The 14,383-nt window shown below is 39.4% G+C and overlaps 1 protein-coding gene across 4 annotated transcripts in view; it reads right to left on the bottom strand.

Moving 5' to 3' along the window:
* Window positions 1-14,383, bottom strand: part of TOLLIP (toll interacting protein) — a 53,638-nt gene that overhangs the window by 18,160 nt on the left and 21,095 nt on the right. For all 4 annotated transcript variants that reach the window (XR_007774504.1, XM_050953761.1, XM_050953760.1 and 1 more), the window contains exons 3-5: window positions 13,160-13,342; window positions 9,068-9,220; window positions 7,029-7,119 (exon numbers count right to left, since the gene is read on the bottom strand). Coding sequence is in view for 3 of the 4 variants with exons in the window: in XM_050953761.1 (XP_050809718.1) it covers window positions 7,029-7,119; window positions 9,068-9,220; window positions 13,160-13,342 (427 nt within the window). In the remaining variant the exon portion in view is untranslated. The remainder of the gene's footprint in view (window positions 1-7,028; window positions 7,120-9,067; window positions 9,221-13,159; window positions 13,343-14,383) is intronic.

The following is a 14,383-nucleotide window of genomic DNA, read 5'->3' on the forward strand; positions in this document are numbered from 1 at the left end:
AGGCTGCATCCCAAGATCCCCACACCACAATTAAACAGCCCCTAGCCCAAGTCAACTGGCATGAGTCAGACACAGTTGTCTAACTGCAGTGTAGACAAACACTTCATAAACCCCATTGTGTAAGATTTTCTCTTTATGATTTAAGGGGAACAGGACTAGTATGGCTAAATGCCTTGTGGCCTTGGATTCACTTTGCAGGCAAGGGAACTTCTTGAGAAGAAGTGCCAATTGGGACACCCTACCTATGTCCTTCCAATCTCACTCAAGTAAACAGAGGATGTAACCCCAACTGATATTCACTTCCTTCCACTAACAATACATTGTCAGATTCGACAATTTTGAGGGAGATAACAGTAACTGTATCTTCTTCAAAATACATTCTACATGGGCTCCCCACTGCAGGCAATTGACAAGAAGTTCCCAGACACAAAGTGGATGGATCTGGAGAGTCTCATCTGACTAATGATTGCAAGGCTGTTTGCCTCAGAGTATCTGATCTACAGGTCAAATAATTAGTGTTACTTCAAGTGAAAATATGGATAGACCTTCTGGTAGTGTCTTTGCATCTCTTAACAGTGGAGACTTTTCTGAGGCATGCATCTGAGGCCTGGTAAAATGCACCTTAATATGTCATGAACTAATGGAAAGATTCTGATCTGCTTGGAAATTTTTACTATTTCCTAGCATGTGAAGACAATGCTAAAAATAAGACAGACATCTAGGTGTTTTACAAAGCCCTGGTCAGGCAGTAACTTAAAACCTTACTAACAATGTAGCCTAGTTTTCCCTGCTGACAATTTATGTGGAAATCACAGGTCACCTTCAACAAGAATTTGAAATGCAAGTATACCTTTCTCTTATCATTCTAGAACACTATATATAATAGCTGAGATATTAATACATAGCTCTCACTCTTCAAGGCAACATGATCATGACCAGAAATGCAGTTTTCAAAGACAGATGGTCCAGGAAATAGTTGAGCTGCTAAAATTGTGTTTGTAGGCACCACACAAATGCCAAAATGGGGATAACTCCTGAACAATAGGCAACACAATGACATAATTATGTTCAGGTCATGTAGGATTAGAGAATATAGTCGAATCTTGCACCAGTGAAATTGTAAGCCAGGTGCACTCTGACCAAATGGAAGGAGAGATTAGATTGCTTGATGTAAAACAAATAGTTCACAATAAAAGATTAACAGAATAATAATGAAGTTCAGATCCTTTAATCTTGCCCAGATAGAGAACCAGGTCCATCTCACAGAATGTGAATTTTCGGGTGAAATATTTCCTCCTTCCAAGTAGGATTTTCTGGTCTTTTCAATTTCAATCTGAACTGTTCAACTAGCCAACCACTAGGCAAAGAGCTCAAATCAGGACATAAAAGCTTCTGGGTCAGGAGACCTGACAAACTGAGCAGAGAAAGAAAGATTGGAAGTTCTAGCAGGCCAGAGTACAAAGCCCAATGAATCCAAAATGGGGTTCTACAGCTCCACAGGTGATGTTCCCATCATCTCTAACGTGCTGTGGAATTAAAGAAATATCTGGCTACAGTTAATGAAGACCTCCTGTTGGGATATTTTAAAATAATACTGTCTATCCCTAGGAGATAGAGAACTATGGGCGTGCTGTAATGGACACACCAATCTAAAAATTCATAGCCTTCTACCATAAGTATGGATGATGATGATGATATGGTAAAATTATGCATAATTCACAGCAGTGTTAACGGTCAAAAATAGATAATTTCATGATATGGTCATTGCGACCCTGTGGACTGTGCTGCCATGCATTAACAGTTCCTTAGTTCACTTTGAGCTAGTTCTGTTTGAAACAGGACTAGGTTAAAGCAAACAAACAGTTAATGCGCAGCAACTGATCAAAATGAACTAAAACTGTTAATGCACAGTAGCAAGGTCCATATAAGTGGCAAAATTTACAGATTCTGTGAAAAAGCTGACCACCGTGACACAGTCATATCCTTAAGCAATGAGCAGGTTCTGCCCTTGTAGTTATACATGGTAGTATCATCTCTTAAAATAGAGAGAGAACACCTTTCAGAGAAAGTGAAATGGAATTGGACACTGTAAACAAGTTATTCCGTCCAAGACCCCCTGGTCTGAGATAATGTCATTCTAGCAACTCTTTCCTTGTTCCTACACTGCAGATGAAACTGAACTTGCAGAGGCTGAGATACTACCACTCAGAAGGACAAGATGGTAGTGGTCAATAAGGGTATGCTGATTCACACCTTGAGTTGAGGGATTCCAAAGTCTAGCATTACTAGGTTTAAAGTATCATCTAGAGTTGAGACAAGCAGATGGCACTTGAGGGGAAGGGACTCCAGGAGGAGCTTTAATTGCATCCTGGATAACAGAGATTGATCTCTGGAGCCCCTGGGCCACAGAACTCTTCTCCAGTGTGTGGTACAGCTGACCCAGGAAAGTGAGTTATAGGAGAAGGCTTCCTACTTGGACCTCTGGAAATAGAGAATAAAGTCAGAAGAAAGAGCAGTGCAGACAGCTGGCAGTGAAGGAACTCTATCTGTTGTCAGGAAGAGGAACAGGTGGCGTTAGACAGTCAGCACTATGAACTGACTCTCCAGTGTCCAGGCATTCCACAGGAAGTTCCAGAAGCTGGAACCTGGAAGACAGCTCCTCCAGATGACCAATACTAGAGAACAATGCTCACAAGCCACCTGAGTGAGGATCCAATGCAGGCAATGCTTGAAGTTTTCCTTTGTGGATCATTCTTCTATTTATGTCTATTTCCACTGCTTGCCTTTAGGGATTTTTAAAAAAACAAAATCATTTCTGATTATGAACTAGCCAGAGCCATTATCACCATCATTTCCACAGAAAATCCTCTCTGCTTAGAATGGATTTCCCAGTAATTGTTTTAAACACTCAAAAATCCTAAAGATATCACCAGTGAGTAACTGAAGAGGTTTGTTTACCATCACCTTAAAAAACAAAGTGACCAACTGGAATATCAATTGTTCTTTACATTCAGTATCTCTCTCTACTCTGTTCTGTTCTCTGTTCTGACTCTGAGATTCTGTCCAAGATTCCAGAGATTATCAAATGCAAACCTGGAATGATGCCATGTGCAAAATGAGCTGAATTAAAAAAAGTTGAGTTGGATTTCAACCCCCCTAAAACAAAAAAATCAGAAGCATTAAATAAAAAACAATAAACTGTTGATAATATTTTTCTTCTAAGTCACCTTTGGAGTCTTATTTTAAATGGAAAAATCTGACATTTGTTAAATAAAGGAAGCAATTCATGATGGTCTGAAAAATAAAGAATTGTTTTAAGTAGAGAAGCAGGATTTCCTAATACTTTCATTCACAGTAATAACTGAAGCAACAAGTTAACTCTGAAAACAAATGCACCAGTAATGAGCACAGTACTACATAAAAGTATGCCATGGCTATGGAACAAGTGTGCTACACCCCCCATAGCAGTACAGGTATGTTACCAGATAAGGACACTTCTATACTATACAAATATGGGTTAGGAAATTAGACGTTTAATATAGGAAATAAATACGGTCATATGCATTAAATCTCAGATTTCTGTGCTTTTCTGCTTAGATGAGTTTCACCAATAAAAGTTCTTCAAAAATTTTTTTAAAATATTTTCAAATTAAAGTGGAAAGCGGCAGACAACACTAGGTGGTGTGCACATCAGATTACAGAAAAGCATTAATCTTTCAACTCTGAAGAAAGCTTAGTTCTCATGTGAAAATGAGTCTCAGGTCAGATCTACATTACAGACTTCTGCTGATACAGGTCAGGGACCATGTCTCCACACCCCTATGCTTTTAATAGTATAACTTGTTTTGCTGGTAGAGGCTAGTTTTACCACACAAGTGCAAAGCGTAACTTTGCCACTATAGCTGCATTCACACCAGTACTTTGCTAGTATAGTATACCAGTATTCAGTGCTTAATTTGTGCCAGGGTTGCCATGGCTAAGCCCCAGCACCTCTGCCCTGGCATCTCTGGGCTTGCCACAGGAGTTACGAAAGCAAAAAAATTGCTTGAGCGCTGGCACCTAATTGTTTGAACCCCAGCACCTCTTTCATTACAAATTAAGCACTGCCAGTGCACTCTTAGTGTAGGCATGGTCCTTACTACAACATGCAATAGGACTGGGCCAGACAGGCTAGCACTGCAATTTTTGATATAGCTGTTTGAGAAATTCTGTACAGCATTCAGTTGTAACCTCCTAGGACCCTTCACACCCTCTTGTTCGTGGAGCACTGAAATTCACAAGTATTGTATATGAAGTATTATTACATTAATGATTTTGAAGCTACAATAAGAAAAAAATTAAATTCTAATTGAAACAGTCAAGAACTACATATGCATTTGGTTTATATCATAATGGAACTGCACTTCAGAGTAGTTTTGATTATAATTCATATAGGTAGCTAGCTGATGAAATGAGGTCTAACGCTCAGCTAAATGGCATTTCTCTGTAACACAATAACTTTTGAATGCTGCAACTGATGAATTTGAAGATTTCAGAGAATGCTCTCCCAGTGGACAGAACCCTGCTGATTTTGGTGTGGGGGGCGAAATCAAAGCCAAAAGGAAGAAGTGGGGCACATGCAGTTTCAGCATCTGGTTAGCAGAGCCAGTAGTTTCAAAAACACTTCTCTTACTTGTCTATAGATCAAAGAACCAGTTGCTGGTAGCCATTAAACACATTACTACATAATACCCTTCCTCCTCCCCATATTTAGTTCCTGATACAGTTTAAAATGTTGCTTCCCTGAAAGACTTCTTTCTCAAGATTGAAAGAAAATGAGAGTGGAAAGGAGAAGGCAATGGTGCACAAAGAGCCCCTGGCTTGGGGAACTCAGACCCACTAGCATGAGGGAGGGAACTGTGTTGCAAGGGGATTCCTTAACAAGGGGGAAGCGGAGGAAGACCAGAGTCCCTGTTGGGTGAAATGCACTAGGACTACAGAAGCAACGAAGTGTGACAAACCTCTAGTACATTCACTGTTTAATATTTCAATCTTTGTATGTGCAGTTACTTCAACGGTCTTGTACACATTACTACTGTGGGGTAAATTGCTTCCACATGCCAGGTAACCCAGATTCCTGATGGAATTTAAGCTTCATATTAATTCTAATAAATGAGTTTGGAATCAGATTTGGGTTCAACCTTTGGTGCTGTGATCATGCCCTATCCATTCTGTCACTTATTCACATGGACTTGAATGCATTAATTAACCTTAAACCTAAAAACCCACACTAAATTCAGTCTTTCCCTTTGATGTACACAAACTGACATTAATATTAGAGTCAGCTACTACACCCAAATCCATGTCCATATCATATCAGAATGAAACTTTTAAACACCATATGTCATGTAAGAAATAAAATATCACAAAAAGCCTATTAAATACTTCAGTGCTGCTTCTGAAGTTTGAAAGGCAATTTCACGGTCTATAATTGATTTTTACTACTTTTTTTTTTTTTTTTTTTACAAAAATAAAGGGCCTCTCCTTCAGAATATAGGCTCTCTCCTTATCCCAGTTGTGTACAATAGTGCAGTGAATTTCAGCAGAGAAAGTCTACGCTAAACCCTCTGAAGAAAAAGTTGGTCTTCAGCTACTCATGTATTCTGGGCTGCCATTTTAAATAACTTTCTTCTGCATGCTTGCTATTGCAAAGAAGTGCACTCATGGGTAGATTCTGTCCCTCTATGAGCACAGAAGACCCTGCCAACAGAGTAGAAGTGGTGTAGTTCTGCTACACAAAAGAGGATTTCGAGAGTCTACAGAAGCTAGGACTCCCTGAGTAACAGATCCCAGCTCCATGGAAGCTTCCTGTGCACCACTGTGCAGAAGGAAGTTGGGGTCCAATTGATCTGCTGCCATATAGATCCACTGACCAATCCTCTTTGGAGGATGAGCACAAATACAAAGGAAACTACTTGAGTCCTGTGGCAAGATTCCCAAGTTGCAGAGCTGCTCTGCTGTTCCTCTGTGACCTCTGGGGAAGATTCCTCCCTCGCACCACAGTGCCTTGGGAATTCCCCATTGCACCTTCCTACTCCCCTTGGCCATACTCTAAAATGAGAATTTGGAATAGAGAGGACTTCCTTAACCCCCAATGCAAGTGATCTCCATGATGCTCCCAATCTCTGATGGGTTCAGGTAAGGGATCCATTTGAGCTGGTAGCAGCCAGCATACTATCTTAGTATTTCTCTGGCAGCCTCTGAATTTCTGCAGAATTTAAACTAAGCATTATAAATGAAACTGAACTGACGCAAGCACTACCTGAATGAGTATGCACAGACAAGTAAGAGCAATGACAGAGGTGTGAACTGCCCCAATTCATTTCAAAGGCACTAAATCTGAAGCTTTAATGGATGACTTCAACAATAGCATTAATTATGTCACTGCAGGAACAGCCTGCTACTCTGGGACTTTGTAGCACACCACCACTTTTTAGCCTCTCAGTCTGAATCTTGCCTATGGTACTGACAGCCCATCTGACATGCGAAGATGGGATCTTCCACTGTGCCAGCCTCAGGCCTTGTCCACACAACAAAGTAGTATTGCTTACACACAATATTCTGACAATCGTATTTCATTTTAACTTAAACAGATTTCTAATCTATTTAGAGCTTGTCTATGCATGAAATTATTCTGCTGCAGCTATTCTGCTTTAAATTCATATCCTACACCTTATTTTGGAATAACTCATGTGTAGACTAGTCTTGGTTTAAACTTAAACAAGCTTTTTGCACGGATTTAATTAGCCCAGTTTATAAATCACATCTTTAGTTAATGCAATGTAAATCACAGACTAAAAGCTGACTGACTCCCTGTTTAAGTTTGGTTGCTCTCATGCCTTGCCCCTCGCCCCTCAACATTACACAGTTGAGAAAGGACCATAGAATAGATACTGCTAATGTCCTCCTACACAGAACACAAGAGAATATTATTCCTTCAGACCACCACAATAATTTTCCAAAACCCTTAAGAAGGATGGAAAACATACCTGCAATAGGTACATATCCAACTCCTTGCTGATATACTGTGGGCATCAGGACCACTGGCTGTGGCTGCATCATCATGGCAGCTGGTATGGACTTGATACCAAAAGGATGACAGAAAAAACAGTTAAACAACTAAAGTTGACAATGCATTTGAGTAAAACCTTCGAGTCTTGCTAGTCACTTTACACTGACTAGTACAGCAAACAGTTTGGTGGCAATAATAGACATGAATATCACTTTTCAGGAAATCAGTGAGAGTATTCAAAATGAATTGCCATTGAAGGAATGAATCTATAACCCATGAAGCCATGTCAAATTAAGCTAGCTTTTTGTCACAATTCCCAGATAAAAATGAGGTATTCATTAGTAAGAAGTGGGAAATAATCTGACTTTCCAAAATTCTCGTATACGTTCATGAATTCTGCTTCATTTCACAAATTTTTACAATGGAGTAAGTTCTGTATAAAGAGTTTTAATCCATTACTATTTAAAAGGGAAGCAATTTCTCAAAATCAAGTGAGTGCAACTGGATTAATTTAGACGAGGCAAAGAATGAATATTTGGTTTAAATCAGTCTCAATTTAGATACCATACAACTTCCATTAATACTAATACTCTCACAGACCAAAGATAAAAATCATATTATCCATGTCCACAAGGGGGTGTTCTGCCTCCTGCATAGTGTTTTAAGGTTAATGATGTCCAAGGCTCTTTGAGCTCTCTGATCTTGTTCAGTTATTTTTTCTTTTTTAATTGGCAATTTTTGCAGGCACTGCTTAAATCGTTCAATACCTACCTTTAGTGATCTAAACTGTTGGTAAAAATGGTGGAATCTTTGTCATGATCAATAAAAATAATTTGGATCCCAAGGTTTTGAACAAGTCAAACACAGGATCAAGTTGGTCCTGAGTTTGCAGAGTGCTTCTTGGTTAAGTTCTGCCACCCTTACTCCCCAATTAGTAGTACTTAAGAGTAGTTCCACTACTCACTGAAGTACAAGTGGCAGAGTCCTCCCCATCTGAAGAATGCCTTCCGGACCAAAAGCCATCTAATTTTTCCAACACAAAGATTTCCCAGCATCTTCCTCTTGCAAAAGGTCCTTTTAACCTATTCTTAGCCTTGTATGACGTTTGAGGTTATGAAATTTGTAAGTCTCCAGTTGAACATTAATCTGATCTGGAACATGTCTTTACTCTTGTGCTTGTAACAGAAAACCTGCAGTTTTCCATGTGAAAGTAAAAGTTCATTGTGAATTTTGAGCTGTCTGTGCCTTCAACCTAAATGATTAAAACTAGTCATTATAGGAGCACTCAAAATACTTTGATGGTGATCAAAGTGGAGAATGATTAGTTAAATCTACTCAATCTGGAATACTACTATTCAGATTACTTAGAAAGCTTGTAGGGGGTGAAGGGTTATATCATTATACAAGCAGCAACAGTTTCACACAGTTAGAAAAACTAAACTTCAGCTGTAGATAGAACAGCATGGAGGACACGTCTTTTGAAAAATCAGGAAATATGAAGAGCCTCAAAGAATCTGGATACCATTTTTCTCCTTTCAACTCATGGTATGCCCACCTTTTAGGATAACATGCTATCCCAGTGGGTCTCAAACTTTTTTACTGGTGACCCCTTTCACATTACAAGTGTGACCTCCCCACAACAAATGAAACCCCCTTTTTAATATATTTAACACCATTATAAATGCTAGAGGGAAGCAGGGCTTGGGGTGAAGGCTGACAGCTCACCCCCCCCATGTAATGACCTTATGACCCTGAGTGGTCCCGACCTCCAGTCTGAGAACCTCTGTGCTATACAGCAAGTGCAACATCCACCTATTTCACGGAGCAGAATGGCAGTGTTTATTGATAGAACAGTTAAAATATTAGGTTCACTTACATCAATAGGCTTTAACAATATAAAATCAACATGACAAAAGATGGTTTTACTGAGCTGTTCTATTATCAGACTTCTCCTCTGTTCCCATCCCTAAGAAAGCCACCTTCCATATCATGAGGGCAAAAACGCATTTGGCTTACCGCATACGACATGACCAGGTTAATCATTCCTTCTTTGTCATCACCCTGCCTTCCACTCAGGCTATACCACTCATCCTCCACCTTTCCTTGTTTCAGAGACTCGGGAATGGTAATGTGTGTCCAGGCGATGCGGTCATCCATTGAGAAGGCTCGCTGAAGGGCATTAGAAATAAAATATTTCTGATCAAACTTGCAGCCTTCAGAAAAAAAAATCCCTGAACATGATTTCTGATTAACGTTCTTTGAACTCAAGTCTCAGTGTCACATTTTACCCATTTCAGTTTTAAGCCATCCTTTGCAACACAACTTTGACAGCAGAAATTAAATACTAGGCTGTTCAGCCAATACTCCCTGCAAAGACTTTCCCCTACTGAAGATTGTAGTCCAGCAAGGATACAGCTAAGTACCTTTTTAAAAGAGGGACTACGGCTTTTCAGCATGAGGAGTTGCAACAGGGCGGCCAGAGACAGTTTATTACTTTCATATTCACAGATGGAATATGCTAAAGAAATGCAATATTAGCATCAGTATGGACTGTACTGACAGCAGCTCCGAAGTAATATATATTGTAGGTTCTCAAATGCTGATTGATCTGAATGCTTCTAGTTGCACTATTGCTACTTTGAACTACTAGCCACTCATTTATCCTCACTATCTTAGCTCACTAAAGGATCCAAACTACATAAAACTGGAAACCAGCTTGAAGGAAAAGTTATTTTGCACTATAGACAGCAAGGATAACCTGGTATTTATCAGAGATGTTTTTACAGCCCCAAGAAAAAACTAGTTTGTCCCAGTTTAAGGCACTTCCTATTTTTATTTTTTGTTAATACACACCACATTACACTTAGTTTTAGTTACATATTCAAGTTGTGGTTACATAGGGCAATACATTTGTAGATTATTTAGGGCTGTACAAATAAAAAGTAAACTGCAGTGAGCATAATACTAATATAGTCATTATAATATAGAACATCAGAATGTATGTCTATATTTTGGTTTGGTATTTTCTCAAGGAAGTTATACAAGTCATGATTCATTTCAGTTTTCAATATTATATAAACAAGAGTCAAAAACATTCCCCTACAGAAAACAAGGCAGCGATGTAGGCTTGAAGCATTAAACAATCAAGCATGCAGAGTTGCAGACTACCAATCCAGGGCCATTTGGCCATGCAGCATTTGGCAGCGGCAGACTAACTTTGATGTAGTGGATAGACTGACCCTATTCCTAACTTTTGAATGGATGTATCCAGTTTGAAAAGATTTGTTCTGCAAGTTCAGCAACCATAGGACACTGGTGCAATTATTTTTCCCAATTTCCAGGTTTAAACTGGTATTTACCTGCACCGTCTTCAACCAGTTTTTCTTGGGAAACTGCCAACTCTGTTGCACAGAAAATTGTTCCCTACAGTTGGAATCCTGAAGTGGAGCCTCCAAATCCACCCCCAGCAAAACCAGTTTTATTTTTGAATGCCTTGACTGTTCACATCAATTTTCTTTGGAGAGAGGACAAAATTAAGCTTCCAAACCAGAAGCAGTGAAAGTCTAATTGCTTGACACATTTAACCCAAAACTGGACAAAAGCATTGAAAGACATACTGTAAGGAGCAATCACACTATGGCAGTAAGATTGGTTATCTAGTCTAACAGGTATTTCCATATCTGAGTTTTAGGATTCTCTAAGCCAAAACATACTTACTAAAACCAGCACTAGATAAATTTGCTAGAGTAGAATTTTTCATTACTACTTTCTACTACTGGTAGAGCTGCAGAAAAACTTCGGTGTGAGGGCAGAGAATGTATAAATAATCAAAAAGTTAGAGAGCCTACCAACACTGCCTCCTTTTTGAGGAAGCATATGCTTTGATTAATTTGCCATCATCTCTATCCACTCACCATACATCCATATCTCTTATGATTTCTAATACAAAAATATGTGAGCACCTACCAAGTATCTAAAGATAGAAAATACATATTTTTCATTCCTAGAATGTAAGAAAGAAACCTTAATTAGTTTGTAAGGATTCTCTTGTGTGCACATGCATGGGCCTGCGTGGAGAAACTGAGGGTGAGCTAGGCAGAACTGAGGTTTGTGTGTAGTTGTCAAATTATTAGTGAGGATGTTGGTCATTTCTCTTGTGGGAGTGAGTTCCACAGGTCCAGCTTCTGTGAAAGTTCTGTCTGCTGCTATCACAAGCTTCCACATATTCACCACAGAGTCATTGTTCCAAAGGAATACATCTCCCATGAAAATTAATGTTTTTTAATTCAAGAGGCTGTTGGCACAGACAGTGAAGCACACGTTCAAAGTGTACAGTTTTGTTAAGTAGATGGGCTATTGCATTTTTCTGAAACCAGATGAAGCTTTTTAAGGGAATGTGGTTTCATTTCTATATCTAACAAATTTCACTAATCAAGGCAGGAAGTCAAGAATGCACAGACCACCACAGTCAGGTCTGAGTCCTATAAGGTCACCAGTTATTTGTGTATGGTTATCTAGGCATCCAACTTACTCTGAAGGAAAAATGCCCTTGATAGTGGCTCATGCTACAAAATGAAGCAAGTTCTTCAACATGCTTCCCACCAGCACCACCTTAGTCTTGTCTGGGTTCCAGATTAAGACAGCTGCTTTGTAGTGAGCCAATTTCACTTATGTATTGAGAAATGGACCTATTTATATTTGGTGTAAATAAGAGCTCTCCTAATGATTTTGTATTGATGTTGAATAATGTGAGGGGAGAGAATTAAGCCTTATTAAATTCTGCAGATGGAAAGTCCTGGAGATGATCAAATGCCCACTAATAATCCTCTGGATTCAGTCCAAGGAGGAAGCACCTAAGCCATTCCATTGCATTCCTGTTTGGCTCTGCAGCTTCTTAAGATCAGGACAGGAGTAATTTGGTTATCAACAACTTCAAGTGTCACAGAGATCCAGTAAGTTGAGTACAGGTGTACTTCTTGTCTGTGGGCAGGTGATCATCCACAAGAATAAGTGTTATTTAAGTACCATGTCAAGTCTGGAACCCTGACAGAGGAATCCAGGATACCAGAACAGAAGGTTGTGCTTCTTGATAGTCTGCTCAGAAAAGGGAAAACAGTGTCTGATGTCTCTTGTGTAAAGGTATGATTTCTTCATTGCTGGTCAGATTATTTAGATGGGATGGCAGATTCCTCTCAAAGGAGAGACTGATGGCATCTATTGACTGAGAACCCGAGGACTATCTACCATAACCATTCAGGATTTTGAATAGTTCAGGGTTCCAAAGTACACTATCCAGCACTTGTTGGCCAGAAGATTGGCCATCTTGACATAAGATGTGATTTCATACCTGTAAGGTACAAGATTCTAACATGTTACCATTATAGATAGCTTTTTAATGCTACTGTCTCTCCCACACATGCATCAGGGAAAGTTTTAGGCACCAAGGATAGTAAGAGAGGAGCGGGAGGAAGAGAGATTCAATGAGTGAAGTGGGAGGCAGCAGCAGAAAGAACCATGAGGAAACTATAGCTGCAAGGAGAGAATGCTTGATATGAACCTGGGATTCTGGCTCATAATCATGTACGATGAATTTTAGTCACTGGAATCCCTTAATGGAATCATTTTTTAATTCAAATTTGTCTACAAAGATTATTCTACATTTAACTGATTTACTGTCACCAAAACTCTTACATCTTGAATTCAAGCTGTAATCTGATTTGAAAAGTCTTGCAACATTATCTCCTAAAGAACACCATGAGCAATCTATTTTTAATATTAAGTGCAAAATATAAGAATGCTCCTCACGCACTGCACTGTAGTTTAGCACTAGAGTATTCACAAATCACTTGACTTGAAGGCTAACATAACTGTCTCACAACCCCTATGTCATCCCTCCAGAACTCATTTAATTACATCAGAATCTCAGCTCTCATTAAAGACAGTGCCTCTACCTGTTGTGGTTGAAAAGAAATATGTGCAAGTGTGATACACCCACCAAAAAAGCCACCACCACATTCCAGGTGCTGGTATACATCACTGAGCTATGTCACCTCAGTACACCTTTGTAATGTCCGACCCCAACCAGCAAAGCAAAAATACAATTCTAACCTCATCAAATATCTCAAGATAGAAGGAGTCCACACCCGGGGGAACAGTGCACTGAATAACTTTGTTCCAGCGTGGGTTTTTGGCTCCATTGTGCGCTGTAGGAGTTTCATACACAGCATAGCCAAGCCGTACCCGACAGTATGGATCCATGCGGGTCATACCATAGTTCTTTGCCAGTTTTGCCTGGGAAGAAACCAAAAATGAAGAAAGAAGAAAATTTAAAAAATTAAGTTTGCCATTTTCTTTATTAATTCTTATGAAACAATATTAGTTTAGAAGAAGTCATGATAGAAAGGGGATATTGAATGAGTCCACCTATGATGTGGGCAGAGACTCAAATAAAAAAAGCAATCCTCAGGGGTAGAGTAAGGCTAGGTTAGGTTAGATATTAGGGGAAAAAACATCTTTCTAGCTCTGGAATAGGCTTTCCAAGGGAGGTTGTGAAATCCCCATCATAGGAGGTTTTCAGGAACAGGCTGGACAAACACCAGTCACAGATAGTCCTGCCTTAGTGTAGTGGGTTGGACTGGACTTGACTTCAAGGTCACTTCCAGTACTATGTTTCCCTGATGCTATGATTCTAGGATAAGTTAAACAACTGCCTAAATAAATGTGGTTAGCAAAAAGCACCAAATTTAGCATAAAGGCTATATTTTATGATTGTCAATTGCTGTTAACACCTGCGATTAACTGAAAACAAAATTAATGCATTGATTTTTTTAACGTGTTAATCACACACATCTGGGGAGGGGGGAGGTCACGAGTTGGAGTCCCAGAGCCCTGCATCCATCAGGGCTGAATGTAGGGGGGATAAAGTGTCCCACCCTTAGGCTTTAAAGCCCAAGCCACAATGTTTACACTGTGGTGTAAACTGGAAAATTATGAGAAAAAGTTTACTGTTAAGTCATTCCCTTTTGGAATTTTTATAATTACAAATGTGTATACAAAAATATGGACAGTGTCTGGAATGGAGGCAATGAAAGGCTGACTAGAAGATGCAAGTCTTAGGACTTACAATATTCTTACAAGTAACAAGGGAACTAATTAGCAAAATATATCACACTATTTCTTAACTGAATGATGTGCACAGAAGATTATGCTCCGTGAAGCAGCATAATATTTTAAGATTCTAATAATGTCAATGTTTTGTCTGGTGGTAGTCCAAACTTCTTGTACCTCTTCATCTCTGGCCTCTTTGGCCCTTGCCTTACCTCACTTCAGCCT

The sequence above is a fragment of the Gopherus flavomarginatus genome, chromosome 5, assembly GCF_025201925.1.
Source record: "Gopherus flavomarginatus isolate rGopFla2 chromosome 5, rGopFla2.mat.asm, whole genome shotgun sequence".
Lineage (NCBI taxonomy): Eukaryota > Metazoa > Chordata > Testudines > Testudinidae > Gopherus > Gopherus flavomarginatus.